Consider the following 25,209-nt stretch of genomic DNA (forward strand, 5'->3'; position numbering starts at 1 on the left):
CTTTAACGCGCCTTGCTAAATCTTGAGTTCAAGGCAAGTTGCTTGCAGGTACAGTAAATATTTCCCTAGCCAAATGGGTAACATATTACTATGAGTTAAGCATATAGCCCCCTTTTATGAAGCCGCATTAGACTTTTTTTATTGCCAGCCACAGAAGTATTGGCTCCAACGCTTATAGCAATTCTATGAGCATCAGAGCTTCTACCTCCATAGCCAGTGATAAACACGGCTTCATAAGGGGGGGTGGGGATAACATAAGAACATAAGCAATGCCTCCGCTGGGTCAGACCTGAGGTCCATCGTGCCCAGCAGTCCGCTCAAGTAGTGGCCCAACAGGTCCAGGACATGTGCAGTAATCCTTTATCCCTTTTTCCAGCAGCAAATTGTCCAATCCTTTCTTGAACCCCAGTACCATACTCTGCCCTATTACGCTCTCTGGAAGCGCATTCCAGGTGTCCACCACACGTTGGGTAAAGAAGAACTTCCTAGCATTCGTTCTGAATATGTCCCCTTTCAACTTTTCCGAATGCCCTCTTGTTCTTTTATTTTCCGAAAGATTGAAGAATCTGTCCCTCTCTACTCTCTCTATGCCCTTCATGATCTTGTAAGTCTCTATCATATCCCCTCTAAGTCTCCTCTTCTCCAGGGAAAAGAGACCCAGTTTCTCCAATCTCTCAGCGTATGAAAGGTCTTCCATCCCTTTTATCAAACGTGTTGCTCTCCTCTGAACCCTGTCGAATAACGCCATGTCCTTCTTTAGGTACGGCGACCAATATTGGACGCAGTACTCCAGATGCGGACGCACCATCGCCCGATACAATGGCAGGATAACTTCTTTAGTTCTGGTTGTAATACTCTTCTTGATTATACCTAGCATTCTATTCGCTCTCTTAGTGGCCGCTGCGCACTGTGCCGTCGGCTTCATTGTCATGTCCACCATTACCCCCAAGTCCCTTTCTTGGGTACTCTCATTCAATAACATAGATTCATTGAGAATAATAGAGCTTGTGTTATTAAAGCATGGTAGTAAATGGTGCCCTAAGTTTGTTCCTTGGAGGGTTAAATGGCATGCCCAAGGTCACAAAAGTAGGAAAGCGGAATTAGTGCCTATTTCTTTAACCACAGGCTGTTCCTCTTCTGTTTTAACAGTACTGGGTGCACAAGATCTGCACTACCAAAACTAGGATCATTAGCAAACTAGTATTTAAAAATGTAGCATAACAGATGAAAATAAAAGCAATCATTGCTATGAAACTTGACTTTTCCTTTTATGTTTTCTTCAGATCTCTGGGTGAAGATCCATCCCAAGCTCCACCTACTATACTATCTACTGCTTATCAAATCTAAAATGTCCAAATTGCCCATCATCTATTGCCTAATTTCATAATTCTTATGTAATCTGCCTATGTATTTTGTAGCTTTATGACAACTCTTACGTAATCCGCCTTGAACCGCAAAGTAATGGCGGAATAGAAATCACTAATGTAATGTAATGAAGAGACACTTAACCAGAATTTCTGAACAGCACCATTTTGAATCTACCTTTTCATTTTGTATACTTTGTGAAGGATAACAATGTTTTTGTCTCTCTCTCAGCAAGCTGTATATCACCCGGACGTGAATGAAGATATTAGAGTGAGGGCACTGAGGTATGGAACAGAGTGTACCCTGGGATACTTGGAGCTCTTAGAACATGTTCTAATGGTAAGAATATTTTCCTTCCTGTTCATAGAGAAGCTTTGTATAGAATAATGAGTCTCCAGGAAGCAATTTTAGAATAATAATCATAGACCACCTTAAACTATTATTAGTCTGCAGCTGCTCAAAAATGGTTACTGTTCAAGTCTTTTCAGAAGCAGGCAAGAAAGCAATTAAACAAATTAAAAGTGGAATGTACAAAAATTAAGTGGCTTGGTTGGGGGGGGCTGGTGCTGCTGTGGAGGTTGTTTTTTCAGTGAATATATGTGGTCCTCTCTATCACCGCTTTGCACGACTTCCATTAATCAATGAGTCACCCTGTAACATGGTTTGGTTTTGTGTTTTTTTAATGTTCTAGTGCAGCCAATAGTGATTCATGGAAGCACTTACAGTCCAAATAATAGCTGATTGAGATGACGTGATGCGCAAAACGCACAAAGTATTTTCCTCTTGGTGGCTATTTGGAATGATGATTGCTACTTCATGGTCCACTAAATCTCTATCAGTAGAAAAAATGGCTGTGCAAAAGTGCAATTATTCCCAAAGGAGAAAAACATTCAGATTTGAGTTTCCTGGCAAATTCTTTCTTTGTCTATAGTGTGTGGAGTTAAATCATTTTCAAGATCTTGGTAGTGTGTAATGCATACAGGAAAATGAAAACAGAAGCAAAGTTGTAATTAAAACTGTCACAAGGCTAATGATTGCAAAATAAGTAACAATGACTTAGATTTCTTCACTGATTATTTTATTAACAAGTAACAAATGGAAAAGAACACTGTATAAGAATAATTTTTGCACCCTGAATGCAGACATCCATTGCTCTGTGTGGCTGCAAAAATATCCCACTATCACCTGACTGTTAAATTAGTGTAGTGCCTTATGCAGAAAATGTAATTTCAAGGTTGCAGTTTATTCAAAATAGAAATCTAGAAACATGGCAGCAGATAATGGCCAAATGGCCCATCTAGTATGCCCATCCACAGTAACCATTATCTCTTTCTCTCTCTGAGAGATCCCACATGCCCATCCTTATTAGAACTACTGTAGCAATGTGTGGTCATGGAAAACCTTATCAAACATCAACTAACCTCCAGTGTTAAAAACCGAGTTTATCACCTTTAACTTCTTTGTCACCTATAAGGCATTTCTAAAAGAATGAAAAAGGCCTCAGGAGCTACAGAGAGCAAATGCTACACTGCAGCGAGTGCCTATTATTTTTAAAGAGGGAACAACTAGTAAATTTTGAGAGGATGACCTGAGTGCACGCGTGGAACTGTGGGGAATTAGCATTTTTGATATAAACTGAAGTTCATTGTTAACGAAGGTTTTATATATAAGTAACAAGACCTTAAACCATATGCGATGGCTAATATTGATTATGATCCAAGTCAAAGGGAGACGCAAGCCTAAGTCAACCCTTAGTACCCTGGAATATTGGTAAACTTCCAGGGTACTAAGGGTTGACTTAGGCTTGCGTCTCCCTTTGACTTGGGTTATATCGATTAATTAACCTTGGTGTAAAGTGAAAATAGTGCTATTATACAATAATATTGATTATGACCATTCCTGGTACCTTCCCAAGCTGCACCTGGCGAAGAGGCTCAGTGTCCATGGAGAAAGTTTATGGAAGAAAAATAAAACCAGTAATTAACCTTTTAGATTTGCAAAGTCTAACTTGCCAAGCTAAAATAGATTAGTATTTATAGCTAATTCATTTGCAAAGGAAATCACTTGGGCCAGTTAACATCACTTCTAAACTCACTAGCTTTGACTCCTCTGCAATTCATTTTGTATCTTTGAACCTAGCTATTATGGATCATCGCTCTTCCTCCTTCCCAGGAGTATTCACTTCTCTTGCTAGCAGTAGTCTCTGCATACCTTCAGTACTCTTATATTTGTCAGGCTAGAGAAACTCTTGCATGTTATGAGGATCCCTAGTTCCTCAGTAGACTTGTTTCCAATAAAGCTGGTGGAAAAAAAACTCAGCTCTTGATCTCTCCTTACCTTTCTTTATAACAGCTTCTCTCAAGACCTCTATGTCCATGCAGGGAAGGAGGCCATAATTTGTCTCCTAAACAAATCTAATCTCGATTTATTTATTTATTCAGTTTTCTATACCATTCTCCCAGAGGAGCTCAGAATGGTTTACATGAATTTATTCAGGTACTCAAGCATTTTTCCCTGTCTGCCCTGGCGGACTCTCAATCTGTCTAATGTACCTGGGGCAATGGGGGGATTAATAATAATAATAGCTTTATTTATATCCCGTCATACCTTTCAGTTCAAGAATAATGCTTTTGCAGCCTTCACATGCTGAGGAAAGTGAGATCCTGCTTCCACCAAAAACACTTTGCCGTCCTCGTACAATCCATTATCCTCTCCAGATTGGATTATTGCAATTCCATTTACCTAAGCTTAACAAAGAAAAGCCTCCACAGACTCCAACTAATCCAGAACACCGCGGCCAAACTTATCTTCTCAAAAAGTAAATTTGACCATGTCACACCGCTCCTATCCAAACTCCACTGGCTTCCCGTTATTTCCAGGGTCTACTTTAAATGTGCCTGCCTAACCTTCAAGATCCTCCACGGTATCCTTCCTCCTTTTATCCCTCTATCCTGGAATTCCTCAAATCCAACCTCCACTAGATCCACTCAAAAATTAAAACTATCCTACCCCTCCTTAAAAGGCATCTCCCTTGTTGGTAAACTTGGCTCTTCCCTCCCTTTCAGAATCACTCAGCTCTGGAACAGTCTCCCTTCCCCTCTCCGCAATTTGAGCCCCCTTCTACCATTCCGTAAGCATCTGAAGACTTGGCTCTTCTCCAGAACGTAACCCCGTCCCACTCCTGGCACTCTCACACCAACCTCTCTTCTCTCATACTTATATAATTCCACTGGAGTTCCGTTCCTTCCCTAACCATGTAAACCGTGTCGAGCTCCATCTGCGGAGATGATGCGGTATATAAACCCAAGATTTAGATTAGATTAGATTAATAATATTCAGTTTATATACTGCAAGGCCGTAAAGTTCTATGCGGTTTGCAATAGTTTAAAAAAAAAAAAAAAACAATAAAAGAAGTTGAATAGAACTAAAAAAGTTAAAAGCCAATAATTAGAGACACTAAAATGATCAAAATAGTGCATAATAAAATTTTTACGAATCAGCTGCCTAAATATTTCAAAAACAGGTATGTTTTTAGATGTCTCCTAAATTCCCCATAAGTGTCAATAAGCAAAAGCAATTGTTCTAAATCCTTACCCCATAACTTGCTTGATATGAAAAAAGATTTTGATGATGTTTTTTTAAGTTTACATCCGACAGGTGGAAAAACAAAATTCAGATGCGAGTTTATCTTATGTCTGTTGGTTGCAAAAGCTCAATTATTTATTTGGGAGCGCAGGGTCACAAGGAATTGTGTGGGTTTGAACCCACAACCTTAGGGTGCTGAGGCTGTAGTTTTAACCACTGCACCACTCTAGAAATCAAAATGTAGTAAAAGTGAGCTAAATAAAGAATAACAAAGCCATTGTGACATCACTGATGAGGTTGGCTCTTATGCATTAGTGGAATGAGGCGTTATGATGTCACAATATCAGCTCTGGTTATCAGAGGCTGACATTTTTCACACTATTTATTTATTCAATTTTCTATACTGGTCTCCCAGGGGAGCTCAGAACAGTTTACATGAATTTATTCAGGCATTCAAGCATTTTTTCCTGTCTGTCCTGGCGGGCTCACAATCTATTTAATGTACCTTGGGCAAGTCTAACAAAGATGGCAAAACAAAGTTTACAAAGTATGGTATGATGAGACACTGCATGGTGAGCATAGTTCAGCAAAACATAGCATGGTAAACACAGTATTTTTATTTTTTTAATAATTCTTTATTCATTTTTATAACTTACATCAAGTGTAACAAAAAGTAACATCATTTTAACTTAAATATATATCACTTGAAATTCTATAATTAATCATACTCAATATATTTTATCCCATTCCCTACCAACTCTTCAATATATCATAACACATTGTCGCACACCCGGTACAGGCTGGTCAGAATGGCTACCGGGACATGCGCAAGACATACAATCCAGACGTGCCTTTCCCAAGTGAAAAGCCCAAGTGAAAAGCTGGTGTTCCAATATCAGCTAATATAAAAAGAAAACAAGTTAGCTGTGATTTCAACAAAAATAGAAGTGCTTTATTTCACAATAGCGCTGAAAACAACCCTGTAGCCACTGTTCAAAATTCAAATTCAAAAATAACAAGTTCAAAACAAAACACAGCTCAGAAGAAATGGCGCCTAAGTCAGCCAAGGTCTGAGCAACCTTCTCTTCAGGGTATATCCCTAATAGTCTTAACTGGTTTTTAGTCACAGATAAGGAAAACCATAATTGGTAATTGTAAGTCAATTTGCATCTTCTAGGCCACTGAGTTAGCCTGGAATTGGACAGGCTCTCCCCTGCCAGTACAGGTAAGCTGGCGGGGGTGGGGAGTTGCTGAATCCACTTTACAAAAACTTGCCAGAAAAATGGCCCCACAATCCCAACCCAGGATCTTTTGTGGATTCAATCCTCTCAACTCCTATTAACCTCAAACAGTAGCAAAACTTTCCTTATCTCAAGAAAAGGAAACAAATCCAAAAACATAGTTCACAGTCCTTCAACAAAATAGGAGAGTTCTTCTGGAGTGAGCTTTGGAAATGCTCACCCACACACACACAGCCAGCACAAGTCCCAAAACACAATGCAGAAAAAAACACAAGGAGAAACTTAACTTTCCTCCATGGGAATTTCCTCAGGCTCCCAGGTAAGGTCCATTGGTTCCTCAGTCTGTAGACCATCAAGCAGACTTGGTAGAGACGGCTCATCCAGGTCTCTCATCTCAACTTCATTTTCAGCCTGGAACCTAGAAGCACCTGGCCACGAGTCTCCTTCCAGAGCTGGATCCAGACTCAACTTGCTCTGCTCTATTTGTCCAGCCTTCAGAGAGCCACGCCCTACTCTGTATGGGGGTTGGGCAGCCTGGTTCTGAGCTTTCTGCTGTTTTTCTATTAGCCTAAGCAGATGGGGGCTGGGCTGGATAGGAGCTTGTCTCCTATGGGAAGTTTTAACAGGAGCAACTCTAGGTTTAGAGAACCTTATGTTCTCCTCTGGTTTCCCCTCCTCCCAGACCTCTTGTTCTAGGGCGCCCTTGCCACTGACAGAGCTCTGGGAACTGTTTGTAGGAGGGCTGCTGTACTGGTCTGCTCTCCTAACAGTCAGGGGTTTTTGTCCCTTCTCTGGCACAAACCTAACTCTGGTGCCGGGTTTGTGACAACATATATCATATAATAAAGACTTTCCTTTCATTCAAAGCACCTAGTGAAAATTCAAAAAATTTCCTTTCTGAAGAGCTAATGTTCTTTCCATTTTATAAATATGACACACTGAATTCCACCAAAAACTATAGTTTAATCTACTCCAATTTTTACAATTGCATGTTGTTTGTTGTATGGCGACTCATGTTAAAATAAGTAAGAGTTTATTATTTTTGGAAGATATTTGGCTCTTAGCCCTCATAGACATGCCAAATAATACTGTATCATACAATAATGCCACATCATTTTCTAACAAACTATTAATTTGAAAATAAAGTTATTATTATTGAAAACTTTCTCATAAGCTGGAACGCAATCCTTTGGTCAGAAACCATCTGGATTCTCAAGAGGAAATGTTTCTCCATCTTGTTCACATCCCAATCCCACTGAAAGGAGCAGATAGCATATTTGTACTTCTCTTTAGTAGCCTCCTTACTTTCAATGTTGAGGCTCCAGACAAGAAATAAATCTTCCAAATTTGGAAATGAGGGTCAAGAGCTCCTACCCTAAATTGAAATTGGGATGAATATATAGCTTTTTACTTTGATATCTGGAAATGATTGGCATGTCATAATGGGAGCAAGCAGCAGGTGTTTCTTGACCTGATTGTAATTTCTCACCCCCATCTACCTTCCCACTGGATCTTTCTTGCTGTTTAATCCTTCATGTCTCATCCTTTCTACTGTTTGTTATAACTGCTTTCCTTTTCTAAAACACCTTGATATATCCATATGAATGTTAGAATGTCAGATCATTAAATAATTACAGGATTACATTAGCTCCATCGTTTAGAACCTTCATTGAATTCTGGTGAATGAGTTGGTTCTGCTTGCTTTTAAGGACAGCTATAAGACTAGAGTATTTGGGGGCCATTTCAACCTCATATGCATCTTCATTCTCTTTGTGTTCTACTACGGAGGATCTTTAAATTGTCCCTTCTACATGGAAATACCTTGAAATCAAATAAGAGGAAATATTGTTTCACTCAAAGAATAGTTAAGCTCTGAAATAGAGAGCTGCACGGGAACGGGGACGACGGGAATCCCGCAGGGATCCCGCGGGTTCCCCCTTTGGGTCATGGGGATCCCGTGGGGACCTCCCTAGGGTCGTGGGAATCCCATGGGGATGCCCCCTAGGGTCGCGGGGATCCCGTGGGAACGCCTCCGAGGGTCGCGGGGTTCCTGCGGGGCTGGATGTACTCAGCCGCGACTCGCGAGACTTGTCTTCTCCCTACCTGCCCTGCCGCAGCACACAGCCTAACGGAAGTCTTCCCGATGTCTGCGCTGACATCGGAGGGAGGACTTAAGCAAAGCCCTCCCTCCCTCCGACATCAGCGCTGACATCGGGAAGGCTTCCGGTCGGCTGTGTGCTGCGACAGGCCAGGTAGGGAAAAAGCAGTGGCGTACCAAGGGGGGGGCGGTCCGCCCCGGGTGCAGCACAGCCAGCCAGGTCCCCTTACCTTCTTGGCGCTTCCCCGACTGACCGACAACAGGCCCGGTCCGACAAACCTCCCTTCCCTATAGCCGCAAATCTAAATTACCTTCTTACAGCTGCTGCTGTAAGAAGGTAATTTAGATTCACAGCTACAGGGCAGGGGGGTTTGTCGGACCAGGCCTGTTCTGTTGTCGGGCGGGCGGGGAAGCGTCACGAAGGTAAGGGGGCAGGGAGAGAGAAAGGGAGGAAAGGTGGAGTGGAGAGGAAAAGACGCTTAAGGGAAATGGGTAAAACTGAGGGGGAGAAGGATGCTGAAAGCACTGGGGAAGACAAAGGGGTGGAGAAGGACGCTGAAAGGACATGGGGAAGACAGAGGGGGGAGAAGGATGCTGAAAGCATATGGGGAAGACAAAGGGGTGGAGAAGGACGCTGAAAGGACTTGGGGAAGACGGGGGGAGAAGGATGCTGAAAGGACATGGGGAAGACAGAGGGGGGAGAAGGACACTGAAAGCACATGTGGAAGACAGAGGGGGGAGAAGGATGCTGACAGGACATGGGGAAGATGGGGGGGAGAAGGACGCTGAAAGGAAATGGGGAAGAGAGTGGGGAGAAGACGCTGGCAGGGAAGAAGACAGAGATGCCAGACTAGGGGGGGAGCGGAGGGAAGAAGATGGGTGCCAGACCAATTTGGAAGGGGAGAGAAAGGGAGAGGCACAGTAACAGAGCAAATGGAAGACGCAGAGAGAAGAGAGACAGTGGATGGAAGGAATTGAATGAGAACATGAGGAAAGCGGAAACCAGGCAACAATGGTAGGAAAAGAATTCTATTTCTTTTTTTTTTTGCTTCAGGATAAAGTAGTATATTAGTTGTGTTGATAAAAATTTATAAACATTAGAGGCTCTGGTAGAAACCCATTTACAAATAAGCAAAAAGACTTTATTAATTTGGAAATATTAATTGGGAAGAATACATACTTTGTAAACGGGTTTCTGCCAGATCCTTTAATTCAGTAGCATAATTAAATGAAATAACTATTTCTGAAGTTTATAGGGATGGGCGGGGACGAAGGGGATTCCTCACGGTGACGGGCGGGGATGGAGGGGATTCCTCACGGGGATGGGTGGGGAAGGAGGGATTCCTCACGGGGACGGGTGGGATTCCTTGCGGGAACGGGTGGGGACAGGTGGGACTTTGGCAAGGACGGGTGGAGACGGGTGGGATTTCTGTCCCCGCACAACTCTCTACTCTGAAACTCGTTGCAAGAGGATTTGGTAACAGCTGTTAGCATAGATGAGTTTAAAAAGGTTTAGACAACTTCCTGGAGGAAAACTCTGTAGGCTGCTATTGAGACAGATATGGGGGGAAACTACTGCTTGCCCTGGGATCAGTAGCATAGGATTTGCAAGTGTATTTGTGACCTGGATTGGCCACTGTTGGAAACAGGATACTGGGCTAGATGGATCATTGGTCTGACCCAGTATAGCTATTTGTGAGATTACCGTATTTTCTCGCATATAACGCATGCGTTATACGTGGTTTTTACAAACCGCGCATACCCTTGCGCGTTATACGCGTGAGCGCGTTGTACAAAAATTTTTTTACATAGTTTCCCCCCCGACGCCCGATTCATCACCTGGAAGGAGTGCTCGCACTCCCACCCCGAAGGACCGCTCGCACCCCCACCCGAAGGACCGCTCGCACCCCCACAGCCTTCCCCCCATCCCCATGGAGAAGCTGTCTACCTTGTTTCCGGATGCCAGCCCAGCTGCTTCCTCTGCCGGCGGTCCTGCCCCTTCTCAGAGCCCTGTGCTGCGCTGCTTCCTCTTCAGGCGGTCCCGCCCTTTCTCTGATGTCAGAGAAAGGGCGGGACCGCCGGAAGAAAAAGCAGCACAGCAGGGCTCAGAGAAGGGGTGGGACCGCCGGCAGAGGAAACAGCTGGGCTCGCTGGCATCCGGAAACAAGGTAGACAGCTTCTCCATGGGGGAGGGGGGTGAGGCTGTGGGGGTGCGAGCGGTTCTTCGGGTGGGGGTGCGAGCGGTCCTTCGGGATGGGAGTGCGAACGCACCTTCGGGGTGGGGGTGCGGGTGCGTGCGAGTGGTCCTTCGGGGTGGGGGTGCGAGCGGTCCTGCGGGGGGGTGAATCGGACGTCAGGGGGGGCATCAGGCTTTCAGGGTAGGGACAAGACTTCAAGGAGGAAAGGAGAGTCGGGGCAGGCGAAAACAGAGTCAGGGTCTCCAGAGGAGAGTCGGGGCGGGCGAAAGGAGAGTCGGGCAGCATGCGCGGTATACGGGTGTGCGCGGTATATAAAAATTTATGTACATAAATATGTGTTTTTTGCGCGCTATACCCGTGTGCGCGTTTTACACGGGTGCGCGTTATCTATGTGAAAATACGGTACATCTCCTAGAAAACACCCACAAATAAACTTGAGTGACCTGGGCATCAACTCATCTCAGCAAGTCCTTCCTTTCATACATTTTTCACAGAGATGGATTTGAAATTAGTTTTAATTTCCAAAAGCCTGCATGGAAATACATTATGGTAGCTTTCCTTTTTCATTTCTGTCTTACTTCAATTCCTCTGAAAACTAACATATGACAAAGTTTTTAATTTAGACAAAAATTGGTAAGATGAAACACAGAAATATACTGAAAAATGAAGGCTGATAAAGTCCTGTCTGGACTATCCATGATATCTACTATCCCTTCATCTCCCTCAGAGATCCTATGTGCTGTAATTCTCCCAAGCTTTCATGAATTTAGATAAGTTTTTGCTCCCCCACCCCCATCAGGAGGCAGTTTCACAAATTCACCACCATTTCCACGAAGAACTATTTCCTCAGGATACTTCATGGGTGACCTGCACAATAACTGAAATAGAGGTTTTAAATTAATATTTGTATAAGAGGACAGATAGAGCATGACATGGAGCTAAGTTTCTGACTAATTCAATGCCTATTACGCTTTTGGTGTATTAAAAATGGTATATGTGCCTGTTGTTAGCAGGCTCAACGCTTGTTTCTGTTTGGAGCCAACTGCAGAACACCAGAAATTAACACACCTCTCTATATGATAAACGATTTTAACAGCAACAGAAATTATCTTTGTCTAGTGCTTTTTGCTTCCATAGATTTTATGCTCTCTTAACAATCTGTTTCACACAAAGCAAGGAGAAAAAAAAATGGAACAGAAACAATTCAGAGTTCATATGCTTAGACCGTACCTACTAATTTAATTGCCATTCTGTTGACATTCCGGGGGCACCCGTGACGACAGAAGCGGTTTCTGCTGCATCACATGGTGCTCTTCCATTGTCTTGATCACGGTACTACTTTATTTTTGGTGATGTCTGCTCTAGGAAGGTTTGCTCCTTTGATCCCAACGAGCAGACTGCCATTTCTGTGTGGAAGCAGCCTAAAAAGTCTCCTTTTTACAGGCATCTCAGTGTACGACAGGTAATAGTACTTTTATTAATAGCATAATGGATTTGTTGTTGGATGTGCAGGGTGATATAGTCTGTATCTGGCTGTAATAATCGGGATTCCTCAAACTTGAGCTCTGCTGTGAAGTCACCGAGTTTTATTTCTGTGATATAGTGCCACCAGTCTCCTTGTAGGTTCATTTTCGTATCATACTGGCTCTGTGAGTTGTAGTTACTGGTTTCTTTGGACCAATCCTTGCTTCATTTTTTTTTTTTTTTTTTTGTAAAATCTTTCTAATTAGTGCTGCTTCCAAATTAGTTTGGGAAAGTGTTCCAAGACCTTCAAAGGATGATTTCCTTGTCATGGGAATATACTGATGACTTTATTGTCCTTTGACAATAGAGAAGATGCTTGGTACAGATTCTGTGTTTGTGCTTCCATGTTTCCACATGTTTCTTTGCATAGGAAAACTGGGACCAACATACCAGACTACAATCCCAGTAGCATTTATGTCTGTTAATACAAATCAGTAACATTAATAGGAAACCTTAAATAGTACTCTGGGCATAGTAATCCTTTTTTCATGCATAAAGATGTCTGCTTTAGTCATTCAGGAAGAACAAAAGCTTAGCAAATGCAACAAATGAAGCAAAGTTTGCAAAATAATTTAAACGAACTAGAAGACTACAATACTGAAAGACATGTAAAATTTAATAATAATAATAATAATAACAACAGCTTATATACCGCAATACCGTGAAGTTCTATGCGGTTTACAAAGATTAAGCAAAGGTACAAATTATGATGATCTGTACACAATGATATACTTCAGCAGGGGAATATGAGTGAGTGTGTAGACTTAGGATTAACAGAATAGAATTTTTTAACGAAAACAGTTATATGCAAACATCAAGAGATGACTCTGCAAGATGGTACCTTTTATTGAGCAAAAATAAAATATTTTTTAACAAAGGTTTGATTTATTGAGGGAAGCCTCTGCTTGCCCTGGATCTTTTTCACGTCTGGTCTTGACAGCTGTTGCAAATCGGTGGCATCTTGTTCTTGGGCGTTGTTTAGCGCCAGTTCCTGATGAAGCGGCTCGTGTAGTTCCTGAAACCTTGCTGGGTTGAACCATTCATGAAGTCTACTGTTAATTGAAGTAACTTCTTTTGTCTCAGCGCTAAATCAACCATTCGTCGGAACAAGCTAAGTATCTGGTTCTTAGCCTTGACATTCTTGAGGGGCTGGGACTGTTTTCTCACACTGCGTTACTAGCAATTTTGCCATTAAGCACACACTCATGTCCTATGATGGTGTGCGGTTGTAGTGAGCTTTGCGATTTGTTCATGCGAACTTGATTCAAGCTTGTGAGGGGCATTTCCTTGCCTGCTCTGTTCGCTCACTTTTTCACACTGAGGGCACGTATCACAAAAATGTATTATTGTCTTTATTGTCTATTTAAATTTGTGGGACAATTTTTGGCTGCCATGTGTGTGCTTGGGAACTTGTCTATTGGCACAGCTGCTCTTTTTAGTGCCCTGGATTGGTAACATGGAATGTTTCTACTCTTTGGGTTTTGGCCAGGTACTAGTGACCTGGATTGGCCACTGTGAGAACAGGCTACTGGGCTTGATAGAACCATTGGTCTGACCCAGTAAGGCTGCTATTTTTTTAGTCTGCCTTTGTCAGACTTAAGAAGAGCGTGTGGTATGAGAGAACAGTGTAAATGACTGCATGTAGAAAATGTCAAGTTTGCATTCTGAAACAGAGCATTGGTTAGACCTCTTTTTATATATGCTGTTTGTTGTTGTCATATAGGCTTTTTATATGTTCTGTTTGTCATATAGGCTTTTTATATGTGATTGTCATATATGCTCTTTGTTTTATATGTGCTGTTTGTCATATATGCTTTTTATATGTGCTGTTTGTCAAATATGCTTTTTATATGTGATGTTTGTCATATATGCTGTTTGTCATATATGCTTTTTGTTTGTTTTATATGTTCTGTTATATATGATTTTTATGTGATATTTGTCATGCTGTTTGTCATATACTTTGTTTTATATGTGCTGTTTGTCATATATGCTGTTTCATATGTTTTTTATGTGATGTTTGTCACATTTGCTTTTTGTTTGTTTTATATCTGCTGTTTGTCATATATGCTTTATATATGTGCTGTTTGTCATATATGCTGTTTCATATATGCTTTTTATATGATGTTTGTCACATATGCTTTTTGTTTGTCATATATGCTTTTTATATGTGCTTTTTGTCACATTTGCTTTTTGATTGTTTTATATCTGCTGTTTGTCATATGTGATGTTTGTCACATATGCTTTTTGTTTGTTATACAGTGGTGCCTCGCACAGCGAACGCCTCGCACAGCGAACGCTGCGCACAACGAACTTTATGTCTTGATTCGTACAACGGACTTCGTTTCACACAACGAAGTCCGGGGTTCCTGCGGGGTTGGATCGCAGCGGGGTTGGTCGAGCCGCGAGGGTAGTCTCCTTCTCCTTACCTGCCCTGTCGCAGCACACAGCCGAACGGAAATCTTCCCGATGTCAGCGCTGACGTCGGAGGGAGGGCTTAAGCAAAGCCCTCCCTTCCTCCGACGTCAGCGCTGACATCAGGAAGACTTCCGTTCGGCTGTGTGCGGCTGCGGCAGGGCAGGTAGGAAGAAGGCAATGGCGAACGAAAGAGGGGGGAGGGGGCGGTCCGCCCCGAAGAATGTGCACAGCTGGTCAGGTCCCCGATCGACCGACAACAGGCCCGGCCGACAAACCTCCCTGCCCTGTAGCCGCGAATCTAAATTACCTCTTACAGCAGCTTCAATAATCCAGCTGCTGTAAGAAGGTAATTTAGATTCGCGGCTACAGGACAGGGAGATTTGTCCGACCGGGCCTGTTCTGTTGTCGGTCGGGTGCAAAAGCGCCACAAAGGTGGAGGCAGGGAGGGAGGAAAGGTGGAGTGGAGAAGAAAAGACGCTTAAGGGGGGAGAAGGCCGCTGAAAGCACATGTTGGAGCAGGGGATGAGAGGGAGGGAGAGAAGGGGAAATATTGGACAAGGGCAGAAGGGATGCTAAATCATAGGGTGACAGGCAGAGAGAACAACAGGAAAAAGAGTGGAAGCAATCTTGAACCCTGAGGGTGAGGGCAGAGAGAGGTGGTGAGATGATTGATCATGGGGAGAGGGACAAAAGGGAATAGAGATGGGATAGGAAGATAGTGGAAGTAAAAGGACAGGGAGATGTATGTTTTTAGATGTATCTAAATAAAAATAATAACAAAAAATTTATCTTTTTTATGTCATCTTAGCATATTTTATGCTGCAGAACGAATTATTTTTTTTTACATGTATTCCTTTGGGAAAACGCGTTTCACATAACGAACGTTTCACATAACAAACTTGCTCCTGGAACCAATTAAGTTCGTTGTGTGAGGCACCACTGTATATGCTTTTTATATGTGCTGTTTGTCATTGTACTTAAAAAAAGAAGATTGAGCAGCTTAGAGGGAATGATGATATATAATAATAATAATAATAATAATAAATTTATTTTTATATACCGCCATACCCGAGAGTTCTAAGCGGTTCACAACATATTGGATAAGATACAAATAGTACACATGTGTGAAGAACCTATAAAAGGAAGGCTTTTTTATTTTATATTTATAGTTATCATATACATGCAAGGTAACTCTTGGCAACTGCAAAAATACTGTGCTCTAATGTTTGTGATGTTTGAGTTGTGTTAAACCTGTATTGTGTTTTAATTATGTACATTTTGTAATGTAAAAGCGGACTATAAATAAACTCCTCCTTACAAAGAAAAATAAAAATAAAACCAGAAACAAGCACTTTCAATGAAAACTAAATTCAAAAGGGGTATTGTCTCACAATTCTCAAGAAAAATTATGAAGGGAGTTTGATATAAATGTTAGCAAAAATAAAAAAAGTTGTGCAGCTACTTTACATTCTGAAAAATGTAGGAGAACATACTTGTATTTTTATTAGGTGATATATATTTTTTTATTAGCTCAAAGATTTTATTGATTTTATACAAAAAAACATGTAATACACAAATGATAGCTAAGACATGATACAACCAGTTGCCCAATATCTAACATATAGTAGAAAGCCAGCACAAGTCTCATCAATAAAGTCTAAGCACAATGAAGTGAGAACAATATGTTCCAAGAAAGCCCCACGAGGAGGTACCAACAGCACCAGAATGAAAGAAGTCAAAATCTAAATCTCATTGGTCTAGTTTGTAGCATAAATTAACAGGGTTCCATATTTTAAAGTAAGTACGAATGGAGTTGTGTTTTTCTGCAGTAACACTTTCATATTTGGTCGTTAAACATAATGTATTCTACCACGAAATATAATCTACTTTAGACAGATCTTTCCAGCAATGTAGTATGTTTTAATAGCCAGGGAGCGCAGTATATTAAGCAAGCGAACATTGTGTTATCCTAAGGTTTTAAGAAGGCTATGATGTCCTAGAATAATGATTTTCAGTTGTAGAGGTTCTTGTATATGTAGGATAGAACAGAGAGTTTTCCATACTTTATCCCAATATATCAGTGTATCGCAAACTGTGTGCCACAGTACACTAGTGTGCCTCCTGAGATACCAAGTGCGCTGTGTCACACTGAGGAGGAAGAGAAGCGCCAGCCAGCTGACTTGCCTTTTGCTGTAGGCACCTCCTGTAGGGCCAGAGGTTCAGTTGCCGGCGCTGCATCTTCCTGCTGCCTTCGCGTTTCTCTCTGTGCACCCTCCCTTTTGCAGGCAGCATCTTACTGCTGCCGTCATATTTCTCTCTGCGCATGCACCCCCTCCCCCTTTTATAGGTAACATCTTTCTGCTGCCATCACATTTCTCTCTGCACTGCACCCCACCCCACCTCTCCAACCAGCAGCGGCATTTCCATGTGCTTTTTAATTGGTCACACAGCTGCTGCTAGGATTAATTTAGAAGTGATTTCATCCAGGAGCCTCGGGGCCTTTGCTAGACCGGCCAGCATCATCGAAATTGGCCGGCCTAGCAAAGGCCCCGAAGCTCCCGGATGAAACCGCGTCTAATCCTAGCGGCAGCTGTGTGACCTAGTTAAAAAGCACACAGTGAGCTGACGCTAGAGACAGGAGAAGTACTTTTGGACAAGGGAGGAGGGAAAGGGAAGGGAGAAGGGGTATTGCTGGACAGGGGGAAGGGGGAGGATGGAAGGGAGAACGGGTGCTACTGGGCAGGGAAAGGGAAGGGACAAGAGGTGCTTCTGGACCTGATAGAATGGGAAGGAAAGGAAAGATGCTACACACTGGAGGGGAGGGTGAGATGGATGGGGAGAGAGCATATTAGCTGTGAGTGGGGCTGGAGGGAGGGAAGGAAGGAAGGAAGAAAATTGCTACAGGAGGAGTGAGAATGATGCAAGAGAGAGAAATGGACATGGTGTGGAGAAGAGGGAGTGTGGTATAAATGGGGAGATATTATGTTTTATTCTGTGACTAATCTCGTTAATATTGCACTCCTGTTGATCACAGTTATATCTTCTAAATATATTATTTCTTAAAACTTATAAGATAATATGAATATATATCATAAGGTGATGTGCTCAGACCTTTTACCCAATAAATAGTGCAGTCACTATTTATTGGGTAAAAGGTCTGAGCACATCACCTTATGATATATATTCATATTATCTTATAAGTTTTAAGAAATAATATGTGGAGAAGAGGGAGAAATAATGCATCGGGAAAGGACATGGGTTGGGGAATGTGAAGGAAAGATGTCACTCCAGGGAAGAGGCAAGGAGAGGGAGAAAAAGTATGCAGGAAACAGAAAGGGTTGGACTCATGGAGAGGGTGAGATGGATGGGGAGGACAGAAAGGAGGGAAGGAGAAATGTCACACTCGGGGGAGGGAAGGAGGACAGGGCAGAGAGTGAACATTGGTGCATGAGAATTTTTTGAACATTTTTTGAACATTTTATGTCGATTTTGCAAGCACTTTTCAAATAATTAAGACCTTTTACCAGTGATCAGAGAGTGATGTTTCACAAGTTAATGCAATGACTGGACGGTAAACTCTTCTCCTCAAGAGGAGGTATTCACCTCCTCTTCAGAGTTTCACTTCTCTGAGCATTTTTCTAAGAGTCATTAGCTCTCTCCTCACTGGTAATTATTACCATTATAGTCAGTTTCTTATTTTATTATCAAACTACTTCACTGACTAGTATTTATATATGAGTCCCTGTATGCCTTCTTAACGAAGTTGTACTTATTCTACAGGGTTAACTATGGCAACTATGGGGTGGGAAGCGCACTCTTATAATGAACAGCAAGCGAGTGAATTACTGTCATCATTTCAATTATTTAATTCTGGGGAAAACATATCTATTCCATCTGATTGGGACCATTTAGAGTCTTTGCAGAAGCGTATGGTGAGGGCAGAATTACATGCAGCCACCTTGGCAGAATATTGCCGGTTAAAAAGAATACCGCGTGGACTCCGTATGCGGACTGAACCCAGATCGTTTTTGGACAATGTAGTATTTTTGGATAAATGGAATGCCATTTTAAATAAATGCTCCCTTGATCTAATGCTTTTGGTTATAGAGACTACTAAAATTGAATTACAAACATATAATAACGAGTTTCAGACAGCTAAAGATGGACTAGAGAGTATTCTAGCTGCTGATGAATATAGTAAGTCCCTACAAGAGTTTAATACCAAAATAAATGGGTTCAGGGAGGATCTTAGAAAAAATAAGATCAAAAAATTACGCCGCGACGAATCAGACTACACCAAGGGATTTGTTTATGCTTGGATGGACAAGTCCCAGTCTGCCAAGCGAGGGAATCGCCCCACATATACACATACGTCATCTGATTCATCTGAAGATGACAAAAGACAGCAGAAAGCCCCTGCAGCAGGTCCCAATGTCCATTTTCAAGGGGGTCCAAAACCCAATACAAGAAGACCAATCAGATCAAAACAAACGAGAAATCCACCTTAATATCTAACATTTTTAATCTGTCCCACAGAAACCTCACCACTGTAGAAACATCATTGTTAGACAAGGGGCTGTCTTTTGTGCCTTCCATCACTTATCAACCATTTGATACTCGCATAGCCTTATTCAAATTTATCAGGAAATGCAAATTAAAAAATTTTTCTCACAACAATGAGACTGATAGCCAAGACAATAGCATGCCAGATTCAGAGTCTTCAGTACAATTAAAATTACCATTGAAATCCACATGGTGTCCACCAGGCACTGTGGACCCTCACATACAGGCCTTCGAGAACCTTGTATTAAAAGATGTAGGAATTTTGGAACATCAGGACTCTCCCTTCCGTTTCAACCTTTCTCGTTCACAACAAATAGCTTTGAACTCCTTAGCCACTGATAATAGCATCATTATTCGACCAGCTGATAAGGGAGGGGGAGTAGTTATCCTGGACACGGACCAGTATGTGTCAGAAGCTCACCGTCAATTGATAGACACCACATATTATGAGGTTCTCCAGCAAGATCCAATTGAGGACATTCAGGATGTTATTTCCCACTGTTTAGTTCAGGGGTTGGAAATGGGAGTTATAACTGAGAGGGAATATAAGTTTTTATCCTGCAAGTACCCCACAACCCCAGTTATCTACTTCATTCCGAAAATCCACAAATCCCTAACCAACCCCCCGGGGAGACCGATAGTTTCAGGCATAGGGTCAGTTTTGGAACCCCTGTCATCTATGTTGGACTCTTATCTTAAAGATCGGGTTCCCCTTGCACCCTCATATGTTTTGGACTCAGCTAGCATGATTAAGTTTTTGGCTATGTTTAACAATATTCCACACGGTGCCATACTTTTTACTTTGGATATCACTGCTTTGTACACAAACATACCCCAATGTGAAGCTATTGTTATCATCAAAGAGGAACTACAGGCGTTGGCCATTTCTGACACCAGGATCAAATTTTTGACTAAATTGGCTTCAATTGCGCTGGGTATGAATTATTTTCAGTTTGGTGACATGTTTTACAAGCAAATCAAGGGCACCGCCATGGGAGCCAAAATGGCTCCATCTATAGCCTGTCTTTACGTGTCTAAGTTTGAAAAGACATATTTATACCCTTCAGCACATTGGCAACATCTGATGTTTTGGAAACGATATATAGATGATATTCTTGGAGTATGGACGGGCACTGCAGAAGAATTGGATCAGTTTTTAGTATGGCTGAATAGCTGTGACATTAAACTGCAATTCACTTTAACCAAAGATTATCACCAAGTGCCTTTTTTGGACATTAGTATTTTGCTGGTCGATGGTAGGTTTCAAACAAGCATATATCGGAAACCCACAGATCGGAATAACCTTCTACAATATGACAGTTTTCACCCAAAACATCTGAGGGATAATATACCTGTGGGTCAATTTCTAAGGCTTCGGAGATTATGCACCTCAGTCCAGGATTACATTTCCAACTCAGAAGCCATGAAAGTCATGTTTAAAGAAAGAGGGTATCCAGTGACTGTCATAAACAAAGCCTACAAAAGGGGACTGTATGCTAACCGCTCACTGTTGTTAGAGACTCACCCGAAACCTGAGGAACAACCTTTAGTGTGCGTCTTACCATACTCACACCTAGCGTTCCATATCAAGCGTACCATCAAGCAACATTGGCATATTATGCAGTACCACCCAGAGTTTCAGGAATCTCCCCGTTTTGCATTCTCCAAAAATCAAAATCTGAAACAAAGACTGGTTCATTCTCAATTCAGAAACTTACCTCAGGAAGCGTTTACTACTGTAAGGGGGCATAACCCGTGCGGGCATTGCAGAATGTGCCAACACTGTGTTTCATTACAAGAAATGCATCTTACCACCAAAAAGAAATTCATTTCAACAACTTCAGATTGCAACACAAAACACGTGGTGTATATAATACAGTGCCCGTGCGGGCTAAGATATGTGGGCTGCACTATCCATAGTGTCAAAACTCGGATAGGTGAACATATTAGTAGAATTCGATCAGGTATACAAGAAGCCCCCCTGGTGCAACACTGGACTCAACAGCAACATAATATAGTGGATCTGAAATTTTCAGTGTTGGATTCAGTAACCACTACCAGAGGGGGTGACATAACTAAATTGCTCTGGCGCAAAGAACAAAAGTGGATTTATGAATGAAATACGTTCAACCCCCATGGGTTAAACAATGAGATAGAGTGGGTTGCTTTCCTGTAAAATCTCAAAAATGCTTTTTTTAAAATTTTTTTCCATTTTTAAAATTTTCAACAGTCTTTATTTACAGTGATAGTGGATCACTCGCTATAATAACCTTTTTTGACGTTATGACGTCATCACGTTCCGTCGGAGGTCACCCTTCCCCCTTCCTCCTCACTGTAGTATAAAATTGGTGAGGCGGATAGCGGTCTCCGTCATTTGGAATCTCCGAATTTCGTGAATGGTATGTGATTTTTCAGCGCCTTCTTTCTTCTCCTTTTTGCCAATAAGTAGCTAAGTTTCCTCACAACGCAGTTTGTCTGAGTTTTCTTCTGCGCTGTGAGAGATATTGATTAAGATTTGTTGTATTTCAGATCATCTCTTGGAAAGAAATTACAGAGGGTTAAAAAGTGTGTAGAACATTGTTTCTGGGTCTCCTGAAGCAGACACTCGAAACGGGGCCGCGTTGAGACCCCTAAGAGCCCTAACAACTACAAACCCTAAGAATTATAAGAGTTTGCTACAGATAAGTGTACAGCATCATTTTTCCAATGAGAGAGAGATCTTGGTGCATGAGAATTTTTTGAACATTTTTTGAACATTTTATGTCGATTTTGCAAGCACTTTTCAAATAATTAAGACCTTTTACCAGTGATCAGAGAGTGATGTTTCACAAGTTAATGCAATGACTGGACGGATTAGCTCTCTCCTCACTGGTAATTATTACCATTATAGTCAGTTTCTTATTTTATTATTAAAGATGGATGCAAGGCAGAAAGTGAAGAAGGAGAGAAAAACAGTCAGTGGATAAGAAGGCTGTAGAAAATAGTTAAAAGCACAGAAAAATAAAGTCACCAGACAACAAAGGTAGGGAAAATGATTTTATTTTCAATATAGTGATAGATATATGTCAGTTTTGAGATTTTATATCTGCTGTGTATATTGTATGTGTATGAAAAATGAATGGAAAAAATTGTATTACAATTAGTAAAGGGGGCAGGATCTGGGGAAGAGCTTGGGTTGGTCTAGGGTGGAGCATGGGAGGTCTGTGGTTGGGGTACTCAGTTGATATTTGTTAGACTTCCCTGCTGGCACGCCTACGGGTATTTCAGGGCCTGCCTGGAGGGCCTTTGCGCATGCGTGGATGTTGATGTGATGATGTCACACATGCGCATGATGTCATCATGGTGACGTCCGCTCACTTCCGGGTGCCTCAAACTGTGGCCACTACCTTTAGTGTGCCCCAGCTCGAGAAAGTTTGAGAGACACTGCAATATATGGTTAAATGACCACAAAAGTATAATATATGCGACAAAGGGCCTTCTTGCTTTCCATAAGACGAACATAAGTTAGATGATCCCTTTGATATTTTTGCGATTTTCATCAGAGTCCAATGCGTTCCACATAACACATGGACACATTAAACCAAACTTCTTGCCAAGTTTCTTCAGCTACTGTCGCATCCAGATCTTGGTGCCATGCACTCATCATGTTTGATAAAGAAATGTCAGATGATTCCCATAGTAATGTATACCAGTTTGCAGCAGCACCTTTTTTAAAGTTTAATTGAAGTAATCTTTAAGAGCAAATCAGGAATGTCTCTCAACTTAGTTATACTAGCCCCAAAACTGATTTAGATGCAATCTTCTGCTCAAAGTCTCAACTTGTCTCAGTTGAAGCCACTTGTATTGTTGATTCAATGGGAGGTTATAAGTATCCCTCAGTTCGTTGAAAGTCATCCATTGGGAGTTTTTAACCAATTCTTGTATCATCCATATTCCACGTTGTCCAGTTTAGTGTGTCACCCTGGATCTTGATGTTATCATTGTGCCATAGTGAAATCTTACTGGTTTCACACCATTTAGTTTTTATGATGCTGTCAAACTCTTAAGAACAGCGCTTGCAGAATAGTAGATGGGATGGTTTTGTTCTCTCAAATGAAGGGAGGGAGATTGCTAAGTTCAGTGCTAAATCTCTCTAGTTTTAGCCATATAGGGGGGGGTCAGGTGTACTCTCATCCGTGATCCACATCGAACTTTGTCACATTATGTAGGCTTGTTGATATTTGAAAAAGTCCGGGAAATTGACACCCCCAATGATTTATCATTTTTGAGTTTGTGTAAGGCAATGAGGGGTTGGGAGGGGCCTTAGGCAACTGAACCAGACGGGGCCTTTGACCACTTATTGTGCATCACATGATTCACCGGGAAGGAGAATGCCTGCCATTTTGGACTGGTGGACCTGAAGCAAGAGCTTCAAAAAGTTGGGGGAGTGGGGGGGCGTCCAGTGGCAGAAGGGCGTGGGCATCTCTCCTGCCATTTTTTTTTTGTTTGGGGGGTACGGTGGCTTGAGGGTGCCTGGCACAAGGGTGTTTTATGTGACAGGAGGGAGTGAGCATCCCTACCGCCTATTTTGAGGGGTGGGGAGGGGATTGGTTCAGGAGAGTCGGTGGCGCGGGGGAACCAGGACTGGGTGGGGGCATAGCGCGGGGTTATTCTGCCAGGCAGGAGGGAGTAGGCATCCCTCCTGCCATTTTTGTTGCCACGGGGGGGTTGTGGTGCCTGTTCGTGGTATCTTTAAAATAAAACAGAAAAAAAACCCAAAACAGGCAGACCTGTTTACCGACAGGTCTGCACCAGTCGACTATTTCAGGTTGGTAGGAGCAATCGCGATTTTGTGTGGGATTTTAGGGCATCGATTGGTGGTCTTGTTTGCATGGGATTTTGATATTAATGGAGTAATTTGCATGGCTGGATCGGAGAATGAGCGATCGCTCAGAGAAACACATGGCCAGCAGTTTTGTGCATCAGGTTGGGAAATCCGATCGATCACAAAACCAGTTAAACCGGTTTAGCGATGATCAGTAGATGGTCAGTAAGTTTATGCATCCCCTAGTTAGTCACTAAATGCAGAATCTTCTGAAAGACCACGGCTTCAACACTGATGATAAATTTCCATCATGGTCAGACCTAAATTCTGGGTTTTAAAGAAAACATTACCATTGGGAGAAAACCCTGGCTAAGGATATGAACACACTGAGTACCAACATTTGTTATATAAGAGGCAAGAGGGAAAAGGATTCAGGCAAATACTGTACAATATCTAAGCTCTTCAAGGCTGTCTACTGACCCTAAAGCCCTTAACGCTGCACATACAGGGTCTCTTACTTCACTCCCAATTCATGCCAGTGCTGCTTCTCTTCTAATAATAAAACTTCAAGGCAGGTAAGACTGAAGCTGCAAAAGCAGTATGAAAATTCAGTTTCCTCCCCAGATAATTATCCATCTTACTTTTCAACTTGAGAGTACAGTGGGTTCAAAATGTCTTTCTATGTAGGGGCAGTTTTATCAAATCATAGCCATAGACATTTAACTATAAATGTTCAATTGTAAAGTACATGTGTGTAGATGTTATAAAACACATGTGTAAAACTCCATCTGTATTCCAGCCAAGATCTGCTCCCAAACACTCATGTATACTAAAGTCTGTACGTATAATTAAACCCTGGAATTCATTGCTGAAGAATGTAGTGAAATCAGCTTAGCGGGGTTTAAGTTTCAAGTTTATTTGGTTTTGATATATCGCTTTTAAATGCAAAGCGGTTTACAATTATGCAGAAATTTTTTCAAAATGGTAGCAAAAAGGTTTATATAAGCAATACAGACATAATATGCTACGTAAGGGTAGGTGGGGAGGATACATTACATAAAACTAAAAGGGGCTGGATGAGTTGCTGTACAGTGAGAGATTAGAGAAACTGGGCCTCTTCTCCCTTGAAGAGAGGGGATATGATCGAAACGTTCAAGATAATGAGGGGAATAGACTTAGTAGATAAAGACAGGTTGTTCACCCTCTCCAAGGTAGAGAGAACGAGAGGGCACTCTCTAAAGTTAAAAGGAGATAGATTCTGTACAAACGTAAGGAAGTTCTTCTTCACCCAGAGAGTGGTAGAAAACTGGAACACTCTTCCGGAGGCTGTTATAGGGGAAAACACCCTCCAGGGATTCAAGACAAAGTTAAACAAGTTCCTGCTGAACCAGAACGTACGCAGGCAAGGCTAGACTC

General features: G+C 42.0%; 1 protein-coding gene and 1 long non-coding RNA gene across 3 annotated transcripts in view; one reads left to right on the plus strand and one right to left on the minus strand.

Annotated features, from left to right (window-relative positions):
* The window catches only part of TLN2 (talin 2), a 572,423-nt gene that overhangs the window by 500,378 nt on the left and 46,836 nt on the right, over nucleotides 1-25,209 (plus strand). For both annotated transcript variants that reach the window (XM_033920311.1, XM_033920312.1), the window contains one exon: nucleotides 1,597-1,704. In XM_033920311.1, the coding sequence (XP_033776202.1) occupies nucleotides 1,597-1,704 (108 nt within the window). The remainder of the gene's footprint in view (nucleotides 1-1,596; nucleotides 1,705-25,209) is intronic.
* The window catches only part of LOC117348326, a 135,039-nt gene that overhangs the window by 13,994 nt on the left and 95,836 nt on the right, over nucleotides 1-25,209 (minus strand). The window lies entirely within an intron of this gene.

The sequence above is a fragment of the Geotrypetes seraphini genome, chromosome 14 (assembly GCF_902459505.1).
Source record: "Geotrypetes seraphini chromosome 14, aGeoSer1.1, whole genome shotgun sequence".
Taxonomy (NCBI): Eukaryota; Metazoa; Chordata; class Amphibia; order Gymnophiona; family Dermophiidae; genus Geotrypetes; species Geotrypetes seraphini.